Source organism: Eleutherodactylus coqui, chromosome 6, assembly GCF_035609145.1.
Source record: "Eleutherodactylus coqui strain aEleCoq1 chromosome 6, aEleCoq1.hap1, whole genome shotgun sequence".
Classification (NCBI taxonomy): domain Eukaryota; kingdom Metazoa; phylum Chordata; class Amphibia; order Anura; family Eleutherodactylidae; genus Eleutherodactylus; species Eleutherodactylus coqui.
In genome coordinates this window covers 63,616,491-63,640,303 of record NC_089842.1, presented here as the reverse complement: position 1 = coordinate 63,640,303, position 23,813 = coordinate 63,616,491, and the positions used below count along the sequence as shown (strand labels likewise).

At 44.4% G+C, this 23,813-nt stretch overlaps 1 protein-coding gene across 2 annotated transcripts in view; it reads right to left on the bottom strand.

The window, feature by feature from the left end:
- The window catches only part of TTC12 (tetratricopeptide repeat domain 12), a 191,041-nt gene that overhangs the window by 141,480 nt on the left and 25,748 nt on the right, over window positions 1-23,813 (bottom strand). For both annotated transcript variants that reach the window (XM_066606914.1, XM_066606913.1), the window contains exons 4-7: window positions 21,736-21,754; window positions 12,119-12,196; window positions 6,957-7,078; window positions 3,762-3,821 (exon numbers count right to left, since the gene is read on the bottom strand). In XM_066606914.1, the coding sequence (XP_066463011.1) occupies window positions 3,762-3,821; window positions 6,957-7,078; window positions 12,119-12,196; window positions 21,736-21,754 (279 nt within the window). The remainder of the gene's footprint in view (window positions 1-3,761; window positions 3,822-6,956; window positions 7,079-12,118; window positions 12,197-21,735; window positions 21,755-23,813) is intronic.

Sequence of the window (23,813 nt, the reverse complement as noted above, 5' to 3'; positions counted from 1 at the left end):
CCATCATGTTAATGGCTCAATTGGATGTAAAGATGAATTCCACCACAAACAGGTTTTCTATATGCATACAGTACTCAAAGCAGATAACTGAACAATGAAGCCAACACATTAAGGACATGACAGATGTGATACTATACAAAGGAAGAATGAACTCTTTAGATACATAATTGTAGGCTGCTGATTTAATGTCTCTTCTTGCCTGCGTCATTTCTTGGCCCAGATTAATCTATTCAACCTTCCAGTCATGCATTATGTAAAGCTGATAACAGACACATGTTTTCCTACTCATATCCTGTAGTAAACATTACAAGTGTCTCATTAGAGGATTGAACCCAATTTTAGAGAACTATCAAAAGCTTAACAAACCATATCACATCCAAGGGGGCATAAAAGTAGAGAAATATTCTGCTTAAGGGTGGGTTCACACAAGGGCGTTTTTGTGCACACATAGGTGCGTACATACGTGCGCACCTAGATACAAGCAAAAACATGCATGAACACAGCTGAGTGCTTGTTGTCAATTGAGCCGCAGCTGCTGCCGGCGGCTCCATTGAAAACAATGGACTGCCGGCTCCCTGCATTCTTTTTCAGGGAAGGGCTTTACATATAAGCCCTTCCCTGAAAAAAAAAAAAAAAAAAAACATTTTAGTGTAAAAAAAAAAAAACCTCTCCACCGCGCCATGTCCCACAGGGATGCAGAACACATCTGCCGCGTGCGGCAGATGTTTCCTGCATCCCCGCAAGGAAAAAGATGTCCCTGCTGCACCTGCCACATCTGTAACAGATGCAGCAGAGGAATTCTAAATCCCTGTGGGGAATAAAGGATTCCCTACCGCAGCTGTCACACATGACAGCTGCGGTGAAGGATCCTGCTGCCTGCACACCTGAAATGTTTTTCAGGAGAGGGCTTTAAATATAAGCCCTTCCCTGAAAAACAAAAAAAGTTAAAAAAAAAAAAAAATACATACTCACCTCCCTTCGGCTGCTGGGCTCAGCAGCGATTTCTGTCGCTGTCCCCGACTCTATAGTTCTCAGCTATCAGCAGCCGGCGATTTAAAATCACCGCCTGCTGGTAGCTCTGATTGTGATTGGCTGAAGTGCTTAAGCCAATCACAATCAGAGCTACCAACAGGGGGGATTTTAAATCCCCGGCTGCTGATAGCTGAGAACTATAGAGTCGGGTACAGCGGCAGAAGTCGCCGCTGAGCCCCGGCAGCCGTCAATGGCTTTTCAGGGAATGGCTTCCCTGAAAAGCCTTTTAAAATACTGTAAAAAATAAAAAAATACTCACCTCCCTTCGGCTGCCAGGGCTCAGCCGCGTCTTCTGCCGCTGTCCCCGCCTCTGTAGTACTGAGCTATCAGCAGCCGGGGATTTCAAATGTGGCAGATGCGTTCTGCATCCCCGCAGAGGTCATGGCAGCGGCGGAGAGGTAAGGTTTTTTTAACTTTTTTTTTTCTTACACTAAAATGTTTCTTTTTCAGGGAAGGGCTTATATGTAAAGCCTTTTCCTGAAAAAGAATGCAGGGGTGCTGCCAGAGCATTGTTTTCAATGGAGCCGCCGGCAGCTCCATTGTAGACAATGCGTGCATTCCCAATGGTGCACGCATGTCCTATCTTTGCAGGCACGCTCCTACAAAGTACGGACATGTGCAAACACCATAGGGAATGCAGTGTTGTAAATACAAGCGTGTTTTTGTTATTTTCAATCTAGCACAATAGTATTTTTGTACTGAAAAAGAACAGATTATATGTATATTAAATCCACATCATACTCGGCAAAGATTGTAGAACATACGACTTAGTCCTAACATTGGACAATGTTTTAATGAGAACTTCCCCCCCTTATAAAACTTCAATGAGATCCTTATAGTCAAGATATAATTAGTGAAGTATTAACCTAAGAACTAAAAAGAAATAAATCAGGGGGGGAGGGGGGAAATGGATTCAAGAGAACAAAGGAAATAGGGAGGTATGGGTAGGGGGAAGGAGAAGGTGGGGGGGGGCAGAACAACCCTTGGGGGGGGGGGGGGAACGGTCCCAGTATTAGAGATGTTAGCTTATTTCGTACAAAAGAGTCGGAGCATCATCTTAATCAACTATCTTCATTTCTCAGGTCACGCCAAGGGCTCCAAATTTGCTTGAATTATGAAAATAAGATCAACCTTTTCTCTCTATTCTGTCAGTGACGGAGGAATTTTTTAGAGACAGTGCAGAAGTATTAGGGCTTTAGCCACATACAACAGGAAGGCAATTAGTTTGTGCTTTAGCGGGTGAAAGAAAGCTGAGGGTTTCCATAGAAAAATCATCTCAGGCGTAATTCTTAGATTAGGGGAACATTTTTCTCATGACCCTTTCCACCCCTCTCCAAAAGACTGTTAATGTTGAGCATTCCCACCAGATGTTTAGATATGAACCTACTTCTGCATCACACTGCCAACATCTGTCATGCAAGGCCAATTTGTATGCGTGGAGCCATTGCGGTGTCTTGTACCACCTCACCAAAAATTTATAGTGACTTTCATAGTATGCAAGGTGAGAGACCAAAAGCCATTTTAAAAATTAGACTAGTATCCTTCAAAGAGATAGCTATTCCCATCTATTTTTCCCAGGAGGTGATGAAAGGGGGCTTAGAGATGATCGGTGGGGAGATAAAATGCTTCCTAATATTTGCCATTTTCCTAGATTTGGAATTGTTTTCTCTCAAAGCCCTTTCAAAAGGCGTCAGAGGTCTGATTGATTTATAACGCATGATAAAATCTCCCAACACCCCAGTCACATGGGCCCTTTGCAAAAAGGAGAATTTCTGGTCAGGAGCGAGTAGTAGTCTTACTGAGGGGATTTTGTGTAAGAGCGCCTGAAGGTTGCCTATATTAATACCTGCAAATTTCTTCCAAAAACTGATGGTACTCGAGTCGGGTGTCATTGCTAGTAGTTTACAGATGACCCTAATTGGGGTAGTCGGTGAAGGCTTAGGAGCCAGAACATCTTTAAGTCCATCCCAGGTCTCGCAGGGGCTCCTAATCAGGGGGTCAAAGATCACAGATCTAAATTTATTTTTTGAGGGGAACCAAAGGTCATCTATCAGGGTGTCACTATATGAACCCTCAGCCAAAGGGTGTAGAAGCTTATCCCTTATCGGTAGAACCAGGTCCATCCAGTATCCAATTTGGTAAGCTCTGTAGTAATCATAGATGTTGGGGAGGTCAATACCACCCTCCGAACCCCTCTTAATCATCAGGCTATAGGCCAATCTTTGTCTCCTCTGTCTCTACACATACCCAGTAAAAGCAAAACGGAGTGCTTTAAAAAAGCCTGCGGAAATATGTATGGGAAGCATTCGAATTTTATATATAATTATCGGGAGCACGTAGGATTTCAATATATTTTTCCTTCTAAACCATGATATGAATGGCAAATCGTATTGTCGTAAGAGGTTTCTAATTTGAGCTAAAAGGGGTTGAAAATTAGATGCTGAGGCATTGTTTTTTGTTAGGAAGTGACATGCTGCTTCTTTTTTCCCCACACATGGATTCCAAATCAGACTTGTGTGGAAAAAATATCCACACCCTGTACACTACCGTGTGAAGTGAAAGGGACCGTTAGTTGGTGTAGATTTTCCATGGATATGATGCAGAATTTACATGGATTCAGGATGAACACACCCTAAAGGGCAACCTTGAATCACAGCAAGGGTAAAAACACCACTCTAAAAATTAGATGGTAATATTCCCTATCATCTAACTGCGTAAGAATGACTTACCTTTAATGCCCACTCACAATCACTTAAAGCGTTTTCATACTTTTCTAGTTTTATGTAAGCCTAGAACAAAATAAAATCAATGTGTATAACATGAGGGTTAGATAATACATATTAAAGGAGATGTCCCGCGCCGAAACGGGTTTTTTTTTTTTTAAACCCCCCCCCCCCCCCCCGTTCGGCGCGAGACAACCCCGATGCAGGGGTTAAAAAACCCACCCGCACAGCGCTTACCTGAATCCCGGCGGTCCGGCGTCTTCATACTCACCTGCTGAAGATGGCCGCCGGGATCCTCTGTCTTCATGGACCGCAGGGCTTCTGTGCGGTCCATTGCCGATTCCAGCCTCCTGATTGGCTGGAATCGGCACGTGACGGGGCGGAGCTACACGGAGCTACACGGAGCCCCATTCAGAAAAGAAGAAGACCCGGACTGCGCAAGCGCGGCTAATTTGGCCATCGGAGGGCGAAAATTAGTCGGCACCATGGAGACGAGGACGCCAGCAACGGAGCAGGTAAGTATAAAACTTTTTATAACTTCTGCATGGCTCATAATTAATGCACAATGTACATTACAAAGTGCATTATTATGGCCATGCAGAAGTGTATAGACCCACTTGCTGCCTCGGGACAACCCCTTTAAGGTAATTAATAGAGCAGCAGTAAGAAAAAAGTTTGATGCCATCTTAGCCAGTTGAAAAAACCTTTTCAACTGGCTAATATTGAGCTAAAATTTTTTTTTTACTAAAAGGAGGATGCTAGAATGTACTGCAAACAGATAAAACTATTCAGAAACTACACCAGCAATGAGATACTTGGGTTATTTAGAGTTCTATGCCACCCATAGGCTTGAAGATGGCATCCCGGTCTGCCATCTACTATGAAGTATAGCATTGTATTCTGCTAACGATTAAATATAGTGACTAGAGATGAGCGAACGTACTCGTTAAGGCTTTCGCAATCGAGCACCGCGATTTTCGAGTACTTCACTACTCGGGTGAAAAGATTCGGGGGTCGCCGGGGGGCGGGGCGTGGCGTGGTGGAGCGGGGGTAGCAGCGCGGAACAGGGGGGAGCTCTCTCTCTCTCCCTCTCCCCCCACTCCCCTCTGCAACCCCCCGCTCACCCACGGCGCCCCCCGAATCTTTTCACCCGAGTAGTGAAGTCCTTGAAAATCGCGGTGCTCGATTGCGAAATCGGCCTTACCGAGTACGTTCGCTCATCTCTAATAGTGACTTTCAAGTCCCGTGGTGGGACAAATCTAAAAGGTGTAAAAAAAAAAAAAAGTGTAGAAGAATAAGTAGTAAAACACAAAAAAAAACAAACACAAAGCCTCCAATTCTCCCATTTAGTATGTAACAAAAAACACCCAAAAGGAATTGCCACAAATAGGATATTGCTGCATTTGTAGTGATCTATGTAGAAAAAAATGAGTATGTTACTTAACCCGCATGCACAGCATGAAAGAGAAACATAAAAAACATGACAAAAATAATTTTGCATGCTTAGCCTTGCAAAAAACGGAATAGAAGGTGACCAAAAAGTCATATTGATCATTAAAAGATACCATTAAAAAAATACAACCTGTTTCACATAAAAAAATACCCTCACAGAGTACTGCTGACAGAAAATAAAATGTGTGCAGAATTAAGTTAGCATTTTATACCGCATAGTGAACTCTGTAGAAAACAAAAAGTCAGAATTGCAGATTTTTTTAATCTTGCCTTTAGAAAGCATTGAATAAAAAGTGATCCAAATGATATGTTTCCAACAACAGAGTCATTGAAGACTGGAGCTCATCCTCCAAAAACCAAGCCCCTATAGAGCTTTGTCAATGAAAAAAGAAAAATTGTAATGCTCTTGAAATACAACAGCACAAAAACACGTCTTAAAAAATGTGATTTCATTGTACAAAAATAGCAAAACAAGAAAACTATAAACTTGGTATCGCCGAAATTATGCTGAATCAGAGAATGTTATCACATTATTTATTCTGCATGCTTAATGCTGTAAAAAAAAAAGCCGAAAATCAACGGTGAAATTTCTTTATTTCCCCCAATCCTCCTCTGCAATCAGCTCCTTTATTCCCACATTGACAGTCAGCAGAATACAATGTAACCTCCAACTCCTGTGCAGAACACAGCATGCGATCCCTGTTATCTTCTCTCTGGCTGAATCATGGATTTTAAGCTCACCTTAAAATCATCATTCAGACGAAGAGTAAACAATGGTAGCATTTACATGCAACGATTCGCTCATATGCCATAGTTTGAACAAATTTTGAGCGACAATCATTGCGTGTAAATGGGGCTTTAGGTTAGAGGGAATCTCCAATGATAAGCTGATCACAGTGTGTCCTGCTGTTGGGACCCTCAATGACCACCTGTAATCTGCAAGAAATCCCGATGGCAAGTGATCAGTCTCTGTCTTTGCAGCGCCAAGTCAGGGCACACAGAGCATTACTGGTGCCCACTGAAATCTATGGTCTATCTAGAGAATGACCACATGAATTGGGTTTTCTGGAACGACAGGCTTCTTGTAGCTGTTAATAAGCTAGGGTCTTGCACGGGGGACCCTTCCTTCCTCTATAAACCCAAAATTCCAAAATAGGATATTTGAACATGGATTTTCCAAACTAGATAATCCTGTTGAATTTACATACAAGCTCAATGCTTGGGAAATGTGTGAAAACAAAATTATGATGCTACTATCGCTTCTCCAATCTCTTCGTCGATTGTGCAGTATTGAAGTTTTCAGCTAGCTATTATACTGTTATACTTGTATATAAATAAATTTGTTTTGTCTTGTCTTTTTTTAGGGAGGGGTAGAATAGTTACTGTTTCAGATTAGCAAGAGGACACAAAGAGAAGGAAAAAGAAAGAAAAAAATGGGAGAAAATGTATTTTCCTTCTTTTTAAAAGGAAGGAGAAAAAAAAAGAAGGAAAAACCAGAAGAAAGAAAAAAGGGAAAAAAAGTTAAAGAAAAACAGAAGGAAAAAGGAAGAAGAAGAATTTCAGCGCATTCAGCTGAGACAAACCACCTGAGGATCAGGTTCATGCCGAAGCGAATTTTCAGCACAATTTGACGCGAAACAGGGTTCAGCTGTTTCTGTTCGTTTAACATTAGTCATCATAATAAACTATATTAGTATGTAATATTTATAATCCCATATAATGATTGGTATTTTATCTGCTTACACTTACCTGAGCTCGGTTGGTATATAAGACCTGCATGTCTTTTAGCTTCTCAATCCCTTCACTATAATGTTGAATTGCAGTTTCATAGTCGCCTTTTGCAAATGCCTCATTTCCCAGATCTTTCAGTGCTGTACAACAGGAAATATGTGAGATTAATACAGAATATCAGGAACAAATACAACAGACCAAGGCTGAATTTAGGTTGATGAGGTTAGTGTGTAAAAAAGTTGGTGAGGGCCCCAAACCACACCTCCTATTTCAGCTACATAATGCTGTATGTAAAAGGGGGCCAAACATGTGTGTCCTATAGCACAATGGTAGCTGTAGACCCTTAGACTTCAAAAGAAGAGAGCTGCACTCATATGTAGCCTCTTGTCTATTGCTTTTAGGCTGGATAGGACCGACCATCAAGATAATATGGCCCTGCAATAGACAAGTGTTAACAGACCTTAGTTACTACATACCACATTTAAAGTCTTTAAATGATTGGTTTTCAAGCGTCGCAGCTCAGCTAATCAGAGCCAGCGCTTCCTAGAGGTGGAGTTTATGAACCCCCTGACCAGGAAGCAGTGGCTGAAGACTACAAACAAGTGCAGAGGAACTGCCAGAGGAGAGGTGTGTGGGGAAGGGGGGACAGCGCCTGTTAGGTAATGTATTCTTTTTTGTTGTTTTTTTTTTTAATGCAGCTAGGGCTAGTTTTAGGGACAAACAGTAGGACTTCTTACTGTTAAAGTTGCATCGCACTGCACGAAATTTCGTACACTACGATGTAACACAAAGGAAAGTTCCGTAGGGAAACATGGGCTACAAAACATCACAAATAGCAGCTGTATAGAGCATGCCCAGTTTTTTCTTGCAATGTAGCAGCCTACAAAGCATCGTAAGTGTGAAGGAACCCATTGGAAAGCATGGGCTTCACATACATGCGATTTGTAGCACTGTCGCACTACGATAAAAATCCCACAATTTTGTTGCTTCTGTGAAAGCGGCCTAAAGGCGAGTTAGATTCTCTTCAGTATATACCCAGATAGAGAAGATAGATTCTCCTCGGTAAATACACACTAGGGCTTCTTGCTATGGGTGTGATTTAGTCCTGTTATGCGGTCGTGGTTATCATGGCTGCATAACGGGCTGAAATAAAACCACTGAGCCTCATGTGGCAAAGAGTGCTAAAGCAGCAAAAATGCAGTCCTAAGCTCTCGCTCACAACCTGAAGGTTGCTGGTACAATCTCCATGTGGTTTAGGTAGCCGACTCAAGGTTGACTCAGCCTTCCATCCATGAGTAACCAGCTTGGTGGTAGGGGTAATAAATAAATTACCTGAAAGTGCTGCGGAATAACTTGGTGCTATACAAATAACAAGATTCACTGATTTCAATAGTTTAGTTTTCATTAGCGGTATTCCCGCCTGTTAATATTACGAGCGAGAAAATATATCACTTGCACTATCTTTCTTGTCCATAGTAGTACCAAAATGCGAGAAAGATAGGGCAGGACAAATCTTCCTGCTGTTTTCTTCAAACTCGCACGCTACAGTGCGCATATGCCCATGTGCTTTTTCCCTAAAGGTGAGCTGGATTCTCCTCAGTATACACACACAGAGAGGTGAGAAAAATAGTCAAACTGCGATGCCTTTACTTTACCCATTTACATAAAGAATTTCCAAGATTCACATTTTGATTGTGAATTATCGTGGTTGGACAATCAATTTTTCAAAAAGGCCTACTTAGTACACCTCTATGACCTAAAGATAGTGTGTGTGCAAAACATCATTTCCATGGGCTTTAAGCTTTCTGAGAAAACAACTATCTCATGTACCATGTTTTTTACGGATCTTCACGCTTAAAATGTAATAATTAAGTTGCAACCTTAAGGTTTTCTATTTAGGACCTAAAGAATGGTCATGCCAAGTTTCAAGTTTGAACGACACTGGGAAATTAGAGAATTAGTGGCAAGTCAGTGAGTGAGTCAATGAGTGAGGGAATTCGCATATATATCATATACACACACACACATTAATATATATATATATATCATAAAAACAACTCAAAATGTAAATGTGACTTCATAAAACTTTTGACATGTCATAGAGACTTGTCATGGGTTTTAAATCACTGGGTCTGGGTGCTGAGACCTCAATCAATTGCTAGAAGGAAGACACTGATCTGAACTCAATAGAAAGTCTATGAACTAGAGATGAGCGAGTAATTGCCTTTAGCGAGTATACTCGCTCATCTATACTATGAACCCATCTTCATCTAGCGAGCAGTCACAGTACTTAAACAATTAATCATTTTCTGGTGATACATTCCCTTTATACTAATGAAGTACTTAATACTAATGAAGGCCATACTAACCAGAAGTAATAACCTTCATTAGATTTCAACAAGAAGCAAAGTTAGAGATTTTACTTTGTAGTAACAGAATTGCAAAACTTCCTTACATTATTTACTTCAGATATCTTGGCGATTTAATGTAGATCTCAAAGATCTCCCTTTTGGGTAAACTCACATGTGGCAGATTTGCTGCAGAAAATTCTGGTTCCGTAGATCAGTTCCATAAATTTAATGCGATGCGAGGTTTCTCACTGAAAATAATCACCATTTCCTTGAAGTGATGCAAGGCATTTTTTACATAAAAATGCCTCGCATCCATGGGGAAATCACACATTCCCAAGTGAGATACTAGGTGTTTCACGGCCAGATATCATGGTCGCCCATGTAAAATTAGCCTTAGGGATAGCATTGCTATTCCTGTCGTTTGGTGTATACCTTGTTTTGGTGATGTTAAACATGTGTATGTTGGCTCATTGTGAATATTTGGAGGTCACAGTGTGAAGGGCCTTTCTTCTTTTGTTTTTAAGTCACTACAAGTTTTATCATCAGGACATTCACTGCATACAGGAGACATAGTGGTGAATTGCTTAGAAATGACCTCCACTGTCCTTTAAGTTATTAACGCCATAAAAAGAATACGCTAAACTTGTGAGTCAGGTATATTCCCAGAGAGACTTTACTCCACCTCCTTCTGCCCCTCTCACATTTTAGAGGCCGTAGCCGCAGTATATTGTGTACAGAGGTAGCCATCACTCACCACCTTGAAGAAAGCAGGAAAAGTCAAGGAGAGGAGGAGGCAGTGCTCTCTTTGTAAGAACACTGGACTCATAAATAGGAACACCGCACATTTTGTTAAGGAACTATCTGAAATCAAATTAATAGACTAGACTTGGATCAAAAGTCATTAAATTAGTTGAGCTTTATATCATTAAGAACACCGGTAACTTTATTTTGGTTTCAATATTATTATTTTTTTCGCTTCCCAGTTGGTAGCTCAAAACAATTATCACATTTCAAGTTGTTGATTCCCTTTGATTGCAATGAGATTCATTATCTGTGATATTCAAAGGCAAATAATGATCATTAAAAAGTGTTTTATTTCATTTCGAGGGGATTCTCTTATTAAAGAGGATGTAATGTCTAATTAACTTTCACACACTTGTTTTTTTAAGGTGATGTCTAGATTCTCAGACTAGAGAGGTTTCTTAATCATCAGCTTTGAAAATGTCATTGAATATTTAAAATGAAATTGAAAAGTTTGTTTTCCTACATTATTAATAGGCAGTATTCATTTAAAATCTGCTTTGTTTTAAGTTTGATTTTTAAAGAGTGCTTGAAAGCTTTTTGAGGTCCTTATAATCTAAATTACATTCTGCTTGGCAGAAGGACAATATATCCTCACTGTCACCATTAAATACCTTTAATGACCTTAGCAGGTCTCAAAGCTCCACTTTGATGAAACTTTTTTTCACTCATTATGTGGCTCTCCTTCCAGTATATATATGTTGGCTGGTATTACCTATGTTAGTTATTCCGTTCTATCTAAAACTCCTAGACAATTTCTCCTCAGATGGTTATGTGAGCTCATTATGACCAGCTCAGATTTACTTGGCTTTATGTTCTCTTAAATTAGTCAGTATTTTAGGCAGCATAACTCCTGTGTGATGGAACACAGACACCCCTATATCAGTTGCTGATAAATATCTCACAGCTCTCGTCATACACTTATAATTAAGGAGATCACAGCTCATTCTCAAAATAGCAGTTGCTTGTTATTTTTTTTTCACCAACAATTCCATAAATTGCTACATTTTTAGGTCTCATAAGCTTAAACTGAAAAACTAAAACTGACAATAATTGATACAATTTTATACATCAGTTACCAAGACACTTAACTACATTATACAATAAATGATATGCAAACAGTGCAAAAATAAAATGCCCTAAGAAAAGAAGAATAAAAATGTGATGAACCCAGACTTATTGGAATACGGCAAGCAGTGCCCACTGGCATTATTTTATATTGGGTTTAAGCCATACAGGTTGGATACCTGTCCTATTCATCAGCGATGACAAATGACAAGAGCATTTTATTGGTAATACAGGCAAGGGTGGGTAGTATTTCTGTCACATGTGGTTACCACAGCTTGCGACCATAAACTAACGGTACATTTACATGGTACATCTTTTGGGTACACGATAGCCAAGTAGAAACCGATACGATGCCAGCAGTACAATCCAGAACACTTTTAAAATGATGCATAGTCACCTAGAACTAATATCAATGGATCCAATCTAGAATCATAGAAGAAAGACGTGACAGCATTCAAGGTGCAAAATATTAAAGTCTTGATTTCTCCAAGGACATAGCAGCAGCAACATTTTGACCAGACATTGTGGGCGTACAACAGCTGTCTCACGTCCATCGCTCCTGCGCTTTCATATAGGAGTGACTGTCATTTAGAGAATGGAGGTGCAGTGAGCTGGAGATCTCTTCTGGCTCCCCGCCTCCATTCTTTGCAAACAGGCAATAAATTAACGACTGCCTTTTACGCGGGCCCATAGTTTTTTGTTTTTTAGAGGAGCTAAAAACAAAGCGACTCCAACAAGTGATCCATTTTTAGCTCAGTGCCCTGTTGGTGGTCGAGTGTACATGGACAGCTGTTGCCCGAATCCGCTGTTTCCAGCGATCATATTGGTGATAATTACCCCTGTAAAAGGTACTTTCATAGTCTTTTCTTCCCAATACAATTCCAAACAGTAAATGCCACCTGCATTTACATATGAAAAGCCAATTGATGAAGTTTTAGTCTCCTTCTCTTTTCTATTTACCATTTGCAAGTGTCTTATTCTGTCTTCTGTTTTCAGCACGTTCATTGGCATCTTTTTCCAATACAGCAATGAAGCTATCTAGGAGAACAAAGAAGTCATTATGTTTGTGCCTTTAGGTTGGTGTTTGTAGATCTGTGCTGTATAGATGTATAATAAATAGAGATGAGCGAACGCGTTCGTCCGAGCTTGATATTCGTGCGAATATTAGGGTGTTCGGGATGTTCGTTATTCGTAACGAACACCATGCGGTGTTCTGGTTACTTTCACTTCCTTCCCTGAGACGTTAGCGCGCTTTTCTGGCCAATTGAAAGACAGGGAAGGCATTACAACTTCCCCCTGCAACGTTTAAGCCCTATACCACCCCCCTGCTGTGAGTGGCTGGCGAGATCAGGTGTTCGCCTAATATAAAAGTCGGCCCCTCCCGCGGCTCGCCTCAGATGCGGTGTGAGTTAGATGAGGGACAGTGCTGTTTATACCGGAGCTGCTGTAGGGAAAGAATTGGTAGTTAGTGTAGGCTTCAAGACCCCCCAAAGGTCCTTATTAGGGCCACTGATAGCTGTGTGTTGGCTGCTGTTAGCAGTGGGATTTTTTTTCTTCTCAAAATCGCCTCTGCAGACCGTTGCACCTGGCATTAGGGACAGAAGTGCTGCATAGGCAGGGAGAGTGTTAGGAGTGAGTGTAGCCTTCAAGAACCTCAACGGTCCTTTCTAGGGCCATATTTATCCGTGTGCAGTACTGTCCAGGCTGCTGTTAGCTGTGCTGCATTTTTTTTGGGCTTTTCAAAATCGCCTCTGCAGAGCATTCCACCCTCCATTGATACTGCAGGGAAAGAATTGTATAGGCAGGGCCACAACACAGTTATTATTCATAGAATATACGCAGTGCTGCCTGTTGGTGGGAAAAAACTGAAAACAAATCTATTTGTCCAGCCTCTGTCCGTCCTAACGCCTGTGGACACGTGTGAGCTGCGTGAAAAACATTGCTAAATCATACGCACCCAGCTACGCTTTACTGCTGGCTTCGCCATTTGCTTTCCTTAATTGGGAAAAAAATACCTGCTCTGCCAGAGTTATAATAACTCTGCTACCCTCACGTTCTGTGACACATAAGCAGGGACACAGCACAGTTATTAAACTTCTCATGTTCATTGAATATACGCAGTGCTGCCTGTTGGTGGGAAAAAACTGAAAACAAATCTATTTGTCCAGCCTCTGTCCGTCCTTACGGGCGGTGGAGACGTGTGAGCTGCGTGAAGAACAGTGCTAAATCATACGCACCCAGCTACGCTTTACTGCTGGCTTCGCCATTTGCTTTCCTTAATTGGGAAAAAAAATACCTGCTCTGCCAGAGTTATAATAACTCTGCTACCCTCACGTTCTGTGACACATAAGCAGGGACACAGCACAGTTATTAAACTTCTCATGTTCATTGAATATACGCAGTGCTGCCTGTTGGTGGGAAAAAACTGAAAACAAATCTATTTGTCCAGCCTCTGTCCGTCCTTACGGGCGGTGGAGACGTGTGAGCTGCGTGAAGAACAGTGCTAAATCATACGCACCCAGCTACGCTTTACTGCTGGCTTCGCCATTTGCTTTCCTTAATTGGGAAAAAATACCTGCTCTCCAAGAGTTATAATAACTCTGCTACCCTCACGTTCTGTGACACATAAGCAGGGACACAGCACAGTTATTAAACTTAGATAATTCATTCACTAGAGGCAGTGGGGCCTTTCGTTTTCCAAAAAGGGCAAAAATTATATTTGGCCTGCAGTCTTGCGCCAATTTATTTCCTGCCTGTGAAATCAAATCACTGGTAATACAGCATGCTGAGGGGTAGGGGTAGGCCTAGAGGACGTGGACGCGGCCGAGGACGCGGAGGGCCAAGTCAGGGTGTGGGCACAGGCCAAGCTCCTGATCCAGGTGTGTCGCAGCCGGCTACTGCGCGATTAGGAGAGAGGCACGTTTCTGGCGTCCCCACATTCATCGCCCAATTAATGGGTCCACGCGGGAGACGGTTATTAGAAAATGAGCAGTGTGAGCAGGTCCTGTCCTGGATGGCAGAAAGTGCTTCGAGCAACCTATCGTCTACCCGCAGTTCTGCGCCGTCCACTGCTGCCAATCCGAATCCTCTGTCTGCTGCTCCTCCTTCCTCCCAGCCTCCTCACTCCACTACAATAACACCTGCTCAGGAGCGGGAGCACTCCCAGGAACTGTTCTCGGGCCCCTGCTTAGATTGGGCAGCAGCGGTTCCTCTCCCACCAGAGGAGTTTATCGTCACTGATGCCCAACCATTCGAAAGTTCCCGGGGTCCGGGGGAAGAGGCTGGGGACTTCCGCCAACTGTCTCAACAACTTTCTGTGGGTCAGGAGGACGATGACGATCAGACACAGTTGTCTTGCAGTGAGGTAGTAGTAAGGGCAGTAAGTCCCAGGGAGCAGCGCACAGAGGATTCGGAGGAAGAGCAGCAGGACGATGAGGTGACTGACCCCACCTGGTGTGCAACGCTTACTCAGGAGGACAGGTCTTCAGAGGGGGAGTCAAGGGCATCAGCAGGGCAGGTTGCAAGAGGCAGTGCAGTGGCAAGGGGTAGAGGCAGGGCCAGACCGAATAATCCACCAAGTGTTTCCCAAAGCGCCCCCTCGCGCCATGCCACCCTGCGGAGGCCGAGGTGCTCTAAGGTCTGGCAGTTTTTCACAGAGACGCCTGACGACCGACGAACAGTGGTGTGCAACCTTTGTCGCGCAAAGCTCAGCCGGGGAGCCAACACCAACAGCCTCACCACCACCACCATGCGCAGACATATGATGGCCAAGCACCCCGCAAGGTGGGACAAAGGCCGTTCACCGCCTCCGGTTTGCACCCCTGCCTCTCCCCCTGTGCCCCAACCTGCCACTGAGATGCAACCCCCCTCTCAGGACACAGGCACTACCGCCTCATGGCCTGCACCCACACCCTCATCTCCGCTGTCCTCGGCCCCATCCAGCAGTGTAGTTCAGCGCACCGTTCAGCCGTCGCTTGCGCAAGTGTTCGAGCGCAAGCGCAAGTACGCCGCCACGCACCCGCACGCTCAAACGTTAACCGTCCGCATCGCAAAATTCATCAGCCTTGAGATGCTGCCGTATAGGGTTGTGGAAACGGAGTCCTTCAAAAGTATCATGGAGGCGGCGGCCCCGCGCTACTCAGTTCCCAGTCGCCACTACTTTTCCCGATGTGCCGTCCCAGCCCTGCACGACCACGTCTCCCGCAACATTGTGCGCGCCCTCACCAATGCGGTTACTGCCACGGTCCACTTAACTACGGACACGTGGACAAGCACAGGCGGGCAGGGCCACTACATCTCCCTGACGGCACATTGGGTGAATTTAGTGGAGGCTGGGACAGAGTCAGAGCCTGGGACCGCTCACGTCCTACCCACCCCCAGAATTGCGGGCCCCAGCTCGGTGCTGGTATCTGCGGAGGTGTATGCTTCCTCCACTAAAGCACCCTCCTCCTCCTCCTCCTCCTCTGTCTCACAATCAAGATGTGTTAGCAGCAGCATGTCGCCAGCAGTCGGTGTCGCGCGGTGTGGCAGCACAGCGGTGGGCAAGCGTCAGCAGGCCGTGCTGAAACTACTCAGCTTAGGCGATAAGAGGCACACGGCCCACGAACTGCTGCAGGGTCTGACACAGCAGACCGACCGCTGGCTTGCGCCGCTGAGCCTCCAACCGGGCATGGTCGTGTGTGACAACGGCCGTAACCTGGTGGCGGCTCTGCAGCTCGGCAGCCTCACGCACGTGCCATGCCTGGCCCACATCTTTAATTTGGTGGTTCAGCGCTTTCTGAAAAGCTACCCACGCTTGTCAGACCTGCTCGTAAAGGCGCGCCGGCTCTGCGCACATTTCCGCAAGTCCCACACGGACGCTGCCACCCTGCGCACCCTGCAACATCACTTTAAGCTGCCAGTGCACCGACTGCTGTGCGACGTGCCCACACGGTGGAACTCTACGCTCCACATGTTGGCCAGGCTCTATGAACAGCGTAGAGCTATAGTCGAATACCAACTCCAACATGGGCGGCGCAGTGGGAGTCAGCCTCCTCAATTCCTATCAGAAGAGTGGGCCTGGTTGGCAGACATCTGCCATGTCCTTGGTAATTTTGAGGAGTCTACCCAGGTGGTGAGCGGCGATGCTACAATCATTAGCGTCACCATTCCTCTGCTATGCATCTTGAGAAATTCCCTGCAAACCATAAAGGCAGCTGCTTTGCGCTCGGAAACGAGGGCGGGGGAAGACAGTATGCCGCTGGATAGTCAGGGCACCCTCCTGTCTATTTCTCAGCGCGTACAGGAGGAGGAGGAGGAGCATGAGGAGGATGAGGAGGAGGGGGAAGAGACAGCTTGGGCCGCTGCTGACGGTACACCGGCTGATTGCCTGTCATCCTTTCAGCGTGTATGGCCTGAGGAGGAGGAGGAGGAGGAGGAGGAGGATCCTGAAAGTGATCTTCCTAGTGAAGACAGCCATGTGTTGCGTACAGGTACCCTGGCACACATGGCTGACTTCATGTTAGGATGCCTTTCTCGTGACCCTCGCGTTGCACGCATTCTGGCCACTACGGATTACTGGGTGTACACACTGCTCGATCCACGGTATAAGGAGAACCTGCCCACTCTGATTCCCGAAGAGGAAAGGGGTTCGAGAGTGTTGCTATACCACAGGACCCTTGCGGACAAGCTGATGGTAAAATTCCCAGCCGACAGCGCTAGTGGCAGAAGGCGCAGTTCCGAGGGCCATGTTGCAGGGGATGTGCGTAGATCGAGCAGCATGTACATCCCAGGCAGTGCAACAGTCTTTAAGGGCCTGGCCAGCTTTATGGCTCCCCACCAAGACTGTGTCACCGCTCCCCAGTCACGGCTGAGTCGGCGGGAGCACTGCAAAAGGATGGTGAGGGAGTACGTAGCGGATCGCACGACCATCCTTGGTGACGCCTCTGCCCCCTACAACTACTGGGTGTCGAAGCTGGACACGTGGCCTGAACTAGCCCTGTATGCCCTTGAGGTGCTTGCTTATCCTGCGGCTAGCGTGTTGTCGGAGAGGGTGTTTAGTGCGGCTGGGGGAATCATCACAGATAAGCGTAGCCGCTTGTCAACCGACAGTGCCGACAGGCTAACACTCATCAAGATGAACAAAGGCTGGATTTCCCCAGACTTCTGTTCTCCACCAGCGGACAGCAGCGATACGTAAGCAATACGTAGGCTGCACCCGCGGATGGAAGCTACGTTCTCTCTCACCATCCAAAACGGGGACATTTCTGCTTCATCAATCTGTGTCTAATATTCCTCCTCCTCCTCCTCCTGCTCCTCCTCCTGAAACCTCACGTAATCACGCTGAACGGGCAATTTTTCTTAGGGCCACAAGGCTCACTCAAATAATTTTTCAGAACAATTTTTATAAGTTTCAATGCGCTTAAAAGCATTGGAACTTTAACTTGAACCAATTTTTCGTTACACTGGGCTGCCTCCAGGCCTAGTTACCACTTAAGCCACATTAACCAAAGCGATTAATGGGTTTCACCTGCCCTCTTGGCTGGCCATGGCCAATTTTTGGGATGTACATTAGTACTGTTGATACAGCAATTTTTGTGGGCCCTCGCCTACAGTGTAATCAAATTAATTTTTAGCCCACCTGCATTACAGCTGACGTTACCTCAGCTGTGTTGGGCAATGCAATGGGATATTTCTATGTACCGCCGGTGGCTTCCTGGCACCCACCCAGGCAGTGGGTCCACAGGGAGTTAAACCTACATGTGTCCACTTGTAAAGAACCCCAGTCTGACTGGGGCATGCAGTGTGGGCCGAAGCCCACCTGTATTACGCACGACATTACTACCTCAGCTGTGTTGGGCAATGCAATGGGATATTTTTGTGTACCGCCGGTGGGTTCCAGGGAGCCACCCATGCTGTAGGTGCACACTGAGTTTTTAATACATCTGTACACTTCTAAAGAACCCGTCTGACTGGGGCATGCAGTGTGGGCCGAAGCCCACCTGTATTACGCACGACATTACTACCTCAGCTGTGTTGGGCAATGCAATGGGATATTTCTATGTACCGCCGGTGGCTTCCTGGCACCCACCCAGGCAGTGGGTCCACAGGGAGTTAAACCTACATGTGTCCACTTGTAAAGAACCCCAGTCTGACTGGGGCATGCAGTGTGGGCCGAAACCCACCTGCATTAACCCTTTCCAGTCCACTGTGTGACCTGTGAAGACATTAGGGTTTAAGGCTGTACAGCTCCGTTGTTGGTAGACGTCCGTCGGGGTTCTCTTACTGTATATTGCCAGCCTCTCTGCTGTCGGAGCCTATCCTACGTGTCAGCTCATGCAGTACTGGCTTTAGCCAGCATATAGCGCCGTTGTATAACAGCAGAAAAAGAGTAAGCCCCCTAGGAAAACCATATACAAATTGGATTGGAAAGGGTTAAGCACAACATTACTACCTCAGCTGTGTTGGGCAATGCAATGGGATATTTCTATGTACCGCCGGTGGCTTCCTGGCACCCACCCATGCTGTAGGTGCACACGGAGTTTTTACTACATCTGTACACTTATAAAGAACCCCAGTCAGACTGGGGCATGCAGTGTGGGCCGAAGCCCACCTGCATTAAGCACGACATTACTACCTCAGCTGTGTTGGGCAATGCAATGGGATATTTCTGTGTACCGCCGGTGGGTTCCAGGGAGCCACCCATGCTGTGGGTCGACAGGGACTTCACAATAGGGAGTTGTACCTGCCTGTGTCTATGAATTAAAAAGCCCGGTCTGACTGGGGCATGCAGACACCTTGACAGAATGAATAGTGTGTGGCACATAGGTTCCCCATTGCTATGCCCACGTGTGCAGCTCCTGATGGCGGTGGCACAGGATTCTATTTCTCATTGCTTCTGTACAGCATTGTGGGCTATCGCTCCGCCACTTTTAAAGAGGGTCGCTGCCTAGCCGTGCCAACCTCTGCAGTGTGTGCCTGCGGTCCCTCGTCATGGCAGACGCAATTCTAAATAGACATGAGCGTGGTGTGGCATGAGGGCAGCTGAAGGCTGCGCAGGGACACTTTGGTGTGCGCTGTGGGGGGGAGGGGGGGCGGTTGGGCAGCATGTAACCCAGGAGAAGTGTCAGTGGAGTGTCATGCAGGCAGTGATTGTGCTTTGTTGGAGGTAGTGTGGTGCTTAGCAAAGGTATGCCATGCTAATGAGGGCTTTTCAGAAGTAAAAGTTGTTGGGAGGGGGGGGGCCCACTCTTGCCGGTATTGTGGCTTAATAGTGGGACCTGGGAACTTGAGATGCAGCCCAACATGTAGCCCCTCGCCTGCCCTATCCGTCACTGTGTCATTCCCATCACTTTCCTGAATTGCCCAGATTTTCACACATGAAAACCTTAGCGAGCATCGGCGAAATACAAAAATGTTCTGGTCGCCCATTGACTTCAATGGGGTTCGTTGTTCGAAACGAACCCTCGAGCATCACGGGAAGTTCGTTACGAATAACGAACACCCGAACATTTTGGTGTTCGCTCATCTCTAATAATAAACATTACATGATATAAATCACATACTAAACCTCCGTGTACCTCAATTTTTATACATAGGTGAGCTAGTTACTTGCACACATACTTACACATATACATATGATGAGCTAGTTACTTACACACAGTCTCACCTAGATGAAGCATTTTCATTCTATGTACCAATCTCATATGTGGCACCGTATCAAACACTTTGGAAAAATTGAGATATACAAGAGCAAATGACTCGATCCAGTCTAGAATTTCTCTCTTCATAGAAGCTAATCAGATTGATTTGGCAGGACGAGTCCTCCATAAACCCAAGTTGATATGGAGTTGTACAAATTTTCATTGAGGTACTCCATGATAGTATCTGGTAGAAGCCCTTCAAACATTTCACCCACAATAGAAATTGCCTATAGTTTCTAGGTTCACTTCTAGACCCCTGTTTGTATGTCTACACATTTGATAGCTGTCAACTCAATGAAACAGGCTCCATCACTATGGAAACAATGGTCTAGCTATCACATTACTTAATTCCTTTAGAATCCAGGGGTGTATGCCACCAAGACCTGGCGATTTGTCTATTTTAATCTTTTTAGCGGCCTCACACTTCATCCTGGGTAATGACCCATTGAGACAGGACAACAGTCATCTAAACAACAGCACAAGCACGGATGTCACTGCTAAGGTCATTAGCTCTCGTGCAGAGCATTTAGACAGGCAGAGTTCACCACTGGATCGCGGGCTTCTCACTAGGAGCTGAGTGGGGAGCATTTACACATAGAGAGAATCTCGCAATCCAGTGATGTTTTTAATGCTGACTGAAAGTTAGCGATAACGAGAAATGAACAAATAGTAAATAGGGATGAGCGAGTATACTCGCTAAGGCACTACTCGCTCGAGTAATGTGCCTTAGCCGAGTATCTCCCCGCTCGTCCCTAAAGATTCGGGGGCCGGCGCGGTGCGGGGAGCTGCGGGGGAGAGTGGGGAGGAACGGAGGGGAGATCTCTCTCTCCCGCCCGCTCTCCCCTGCTCCCCGCCGCAACTCACCTGTCAGCTGCGGCGGCCCCCGAATCTTTAGGGACGAGCAGTGAGATACTCGGCTAAGGATCATTACTCGAGCGAGTAGTGCCTTAGCGAGTATACTTGCTCATCCCTAATAGTAAACTATTTTTTTGCATTTACATGGGGTGCTTATCACTCAGTTTTGTTTGTTTGAATGAATTTTTGAGCAATAATCATTCCATGTAAATCTCCCTTTAGACTTGTGACATTTAATAGAGAGTTTACTTTATCACTCTGCATTTCACCTGACATTTCATTTTCTTTGATGAATACAATGTAGAAAAAAAAAACTATTTAACAGATTTAGTTTCTCCTCCTCACCATTCTCTCCTATCTTGCCCACATTACTTTTTAAACAGACAACACTTTCTGTTTTACTCTTTTTACTATGTATATAATTGAAGAAAGGTTTAGCATTAGTTTAACTCTCTTTGACAATGAGTTTCTCGTTCTCCATTTTGGCTCTTATTTGCTTTATAAATAATTTAATTGTTTCCTTATAGTTTTTTTAGGCTTCTTCACAGCCTTCTTGTTTTTGCAGTTTCAATGCTTTCATATCCAGTGTTTATTGCCCCCTTTACATCTTTATTTCACCGCATTAGTTTTCTTCTGTCTCTAACCCTTTTTATTCCCAATACGATGCTATGGTTGCTATATACCTTTTATTCTCACAGGTTATGTACTGTTCACAATGAATATCATCACATTTTCTCCATCAAGAATCTATGAATAGCTGACAAACAATGTACAATATATGAAGCAATTACCATATAATTAGTAGGACAATTGTTAATTGTGTTTGCTAAGCAGGACAGGTTAATTAGAATGTTATTAAATGCAATTTTCATTCAAGTGCTTATCCAGGATTAAAAAAGCAACACTCTGATTATAGTTAATCTAGCAGAATGCAATACTGAACAAAACTCATGGAAAAAGGTGCAGTTTCTGGAAAAAGTAGGCCCTTTTTCTAGTCCCAGATAAACTCTTTCAAGCTTACCATCAGCTAAATGTTCTTACCTTGGTTCATCTCAGATGTCTTGATTGCATAAAAGGAAAAAAAGAAAAGGGAATTCATTTTAAAAGATAAGTTCCAGTGAATGCACATATCATTGGAGACATTTCTATACATAGCATTATCCCGTTCTTGCTATTTCTAGCTCTGTTCCTTATGTTTGCCTCAATTGGTGCCTGACTCCTTGCTCAAACAAGGAACAGCTAAGCCTCCCATGCAAGCACAGCTGTCCTTACCCCAGCCTGACTGAAGAAGAGGCGCTCTACCACGAAACGTGTTTTATACTGGTTTTACTATCCAATAAAGAGTATTTGATCCTCTACTTCATGTCAAAACATTCTTCACTGATAGCACCATGTGCCAGATATTTTCTCATACCCCCTTGTCTCTGCATAAAACAGCCTATTATCTGTTTAAAACTATAGTTCAGTTGACGTTTCATAGCCAACCATGTTTCTGTGCCCCAATACAAGATCTCAAAGTGAGTCTCCTGCCTATAATTTGACTTTTGGAATGCTGGTGTCTTTTGTGGTAGAGAAGCCTACAGTCACCAAGCCCAGCAGGTAAAGGCTTTGCACACACACACACACACACACACACACACACACTAGAACCACGTACCCTCAGGTAGTATTCTGCAGGTAAGCCCCAAAATTAAGAGGCAATGAATATACTCAATGAAAAATTGGTGACTAGCCATACTTTCACTATATGAACAATGTAAGATTGCCCGTGGAAGGGGTGAAATTTTTGTGAGCATGTGCTCAAATATCACAACCAATTCTCTTCAGTGCTAAGGTACCAATAAAGTGATAACAGCAGAAGTAAATTTACTGTGATCGTTTGCCCTTATGTAAACTTAGCCTAGATAACACAGAAAATTAATAACATGAAAAATCTGCCCTAACTCAGGTTTTCCGAGTTACTTTTTTCATGTTTCTCTTTACGTTACAGGTAATTGTGAAAAACAATTACATAACCTATACTCACCATTTAAACCACCCACCCACTTCCCCTTCCCCGCCCCAGTGCTACATCTCCTTTTCTTCCCTCTGGGCTCTGTTTCTAAGCTGCAATTGGTAACATTTTGTATACATTTCAGCCGCTGCCCGTTATGTATACAAGCAGCCAATTACTATATATTGTTGAGACAGTCAGCGAGTCTACAGAATGTCACCTACTGCAGCTTGTAAACAGAGCCCAGTGGAAAGAACTGGATATGCATCACTGGAGCGGAGGAGCTTAAAGCAGTGAGTAGAGGTTCTTTTATTATTTTTCATGATTGTTGGGGTTTTTTTTTGTATGAACAGACAATTGGAAAAACCCTTTAGCTATAATTAGTTATTTTTACTAGTCCCAATTTACATTATATTTCCCATAACGGACCTTTGATACAATGTGTAAGCAATGGGAGGCTGCCAGTATGTTTAGTTTATAAGTCATAAAGTTTGTTATGTAAGAAAGTAATCTTTGTCTACAGATTGTCGGTGACCAGTTATGGTATATCATAGAGTTCGAACTCCGTACACCCAAATGTCTGACTTTGAGAGAGGTCAGATAATTGGCATGTTTGAAATGGGGCATCATATCATGAAATCTCCCAAAGGACTGGCCATAGTGCAATGTAAGTACAGAGAGTGATTACTCAGTGAACACAGTAAGGCAACAATACTCGTAGACCTCACATAGATCCACGAAAAAGGATAATGCCTTATGAAGGCTTCCAGATTGTGTGGAGGCAGTTGCTGACAGACAGGCAACTGCAAAACAGATCCAAGCAATGGTTGGAGTCAGAGTCACCCCATGAATAATTGTAAATGGATTGCTTGAAGCTGGGTTTCATTCTTGGACTCAATGCAATGTGTTTCATTAACCCGATTTCACTGCCAGCAATAACTAAACTGGTGTATTGCTAGTCGCAAGTGGACACATGAATAGAGAGCAGTTGTGTTTAGCGACAAGTCTCAATTCTCTCTAGGGCAAAGTGAGAATTGTCAACATATCAGTCTATGTTTTGGTGAAAGGGCCCAACCTGCTTTGATTTCAGAGTACCACACAGGTCCAACCCCTAGAGCCAATCAGT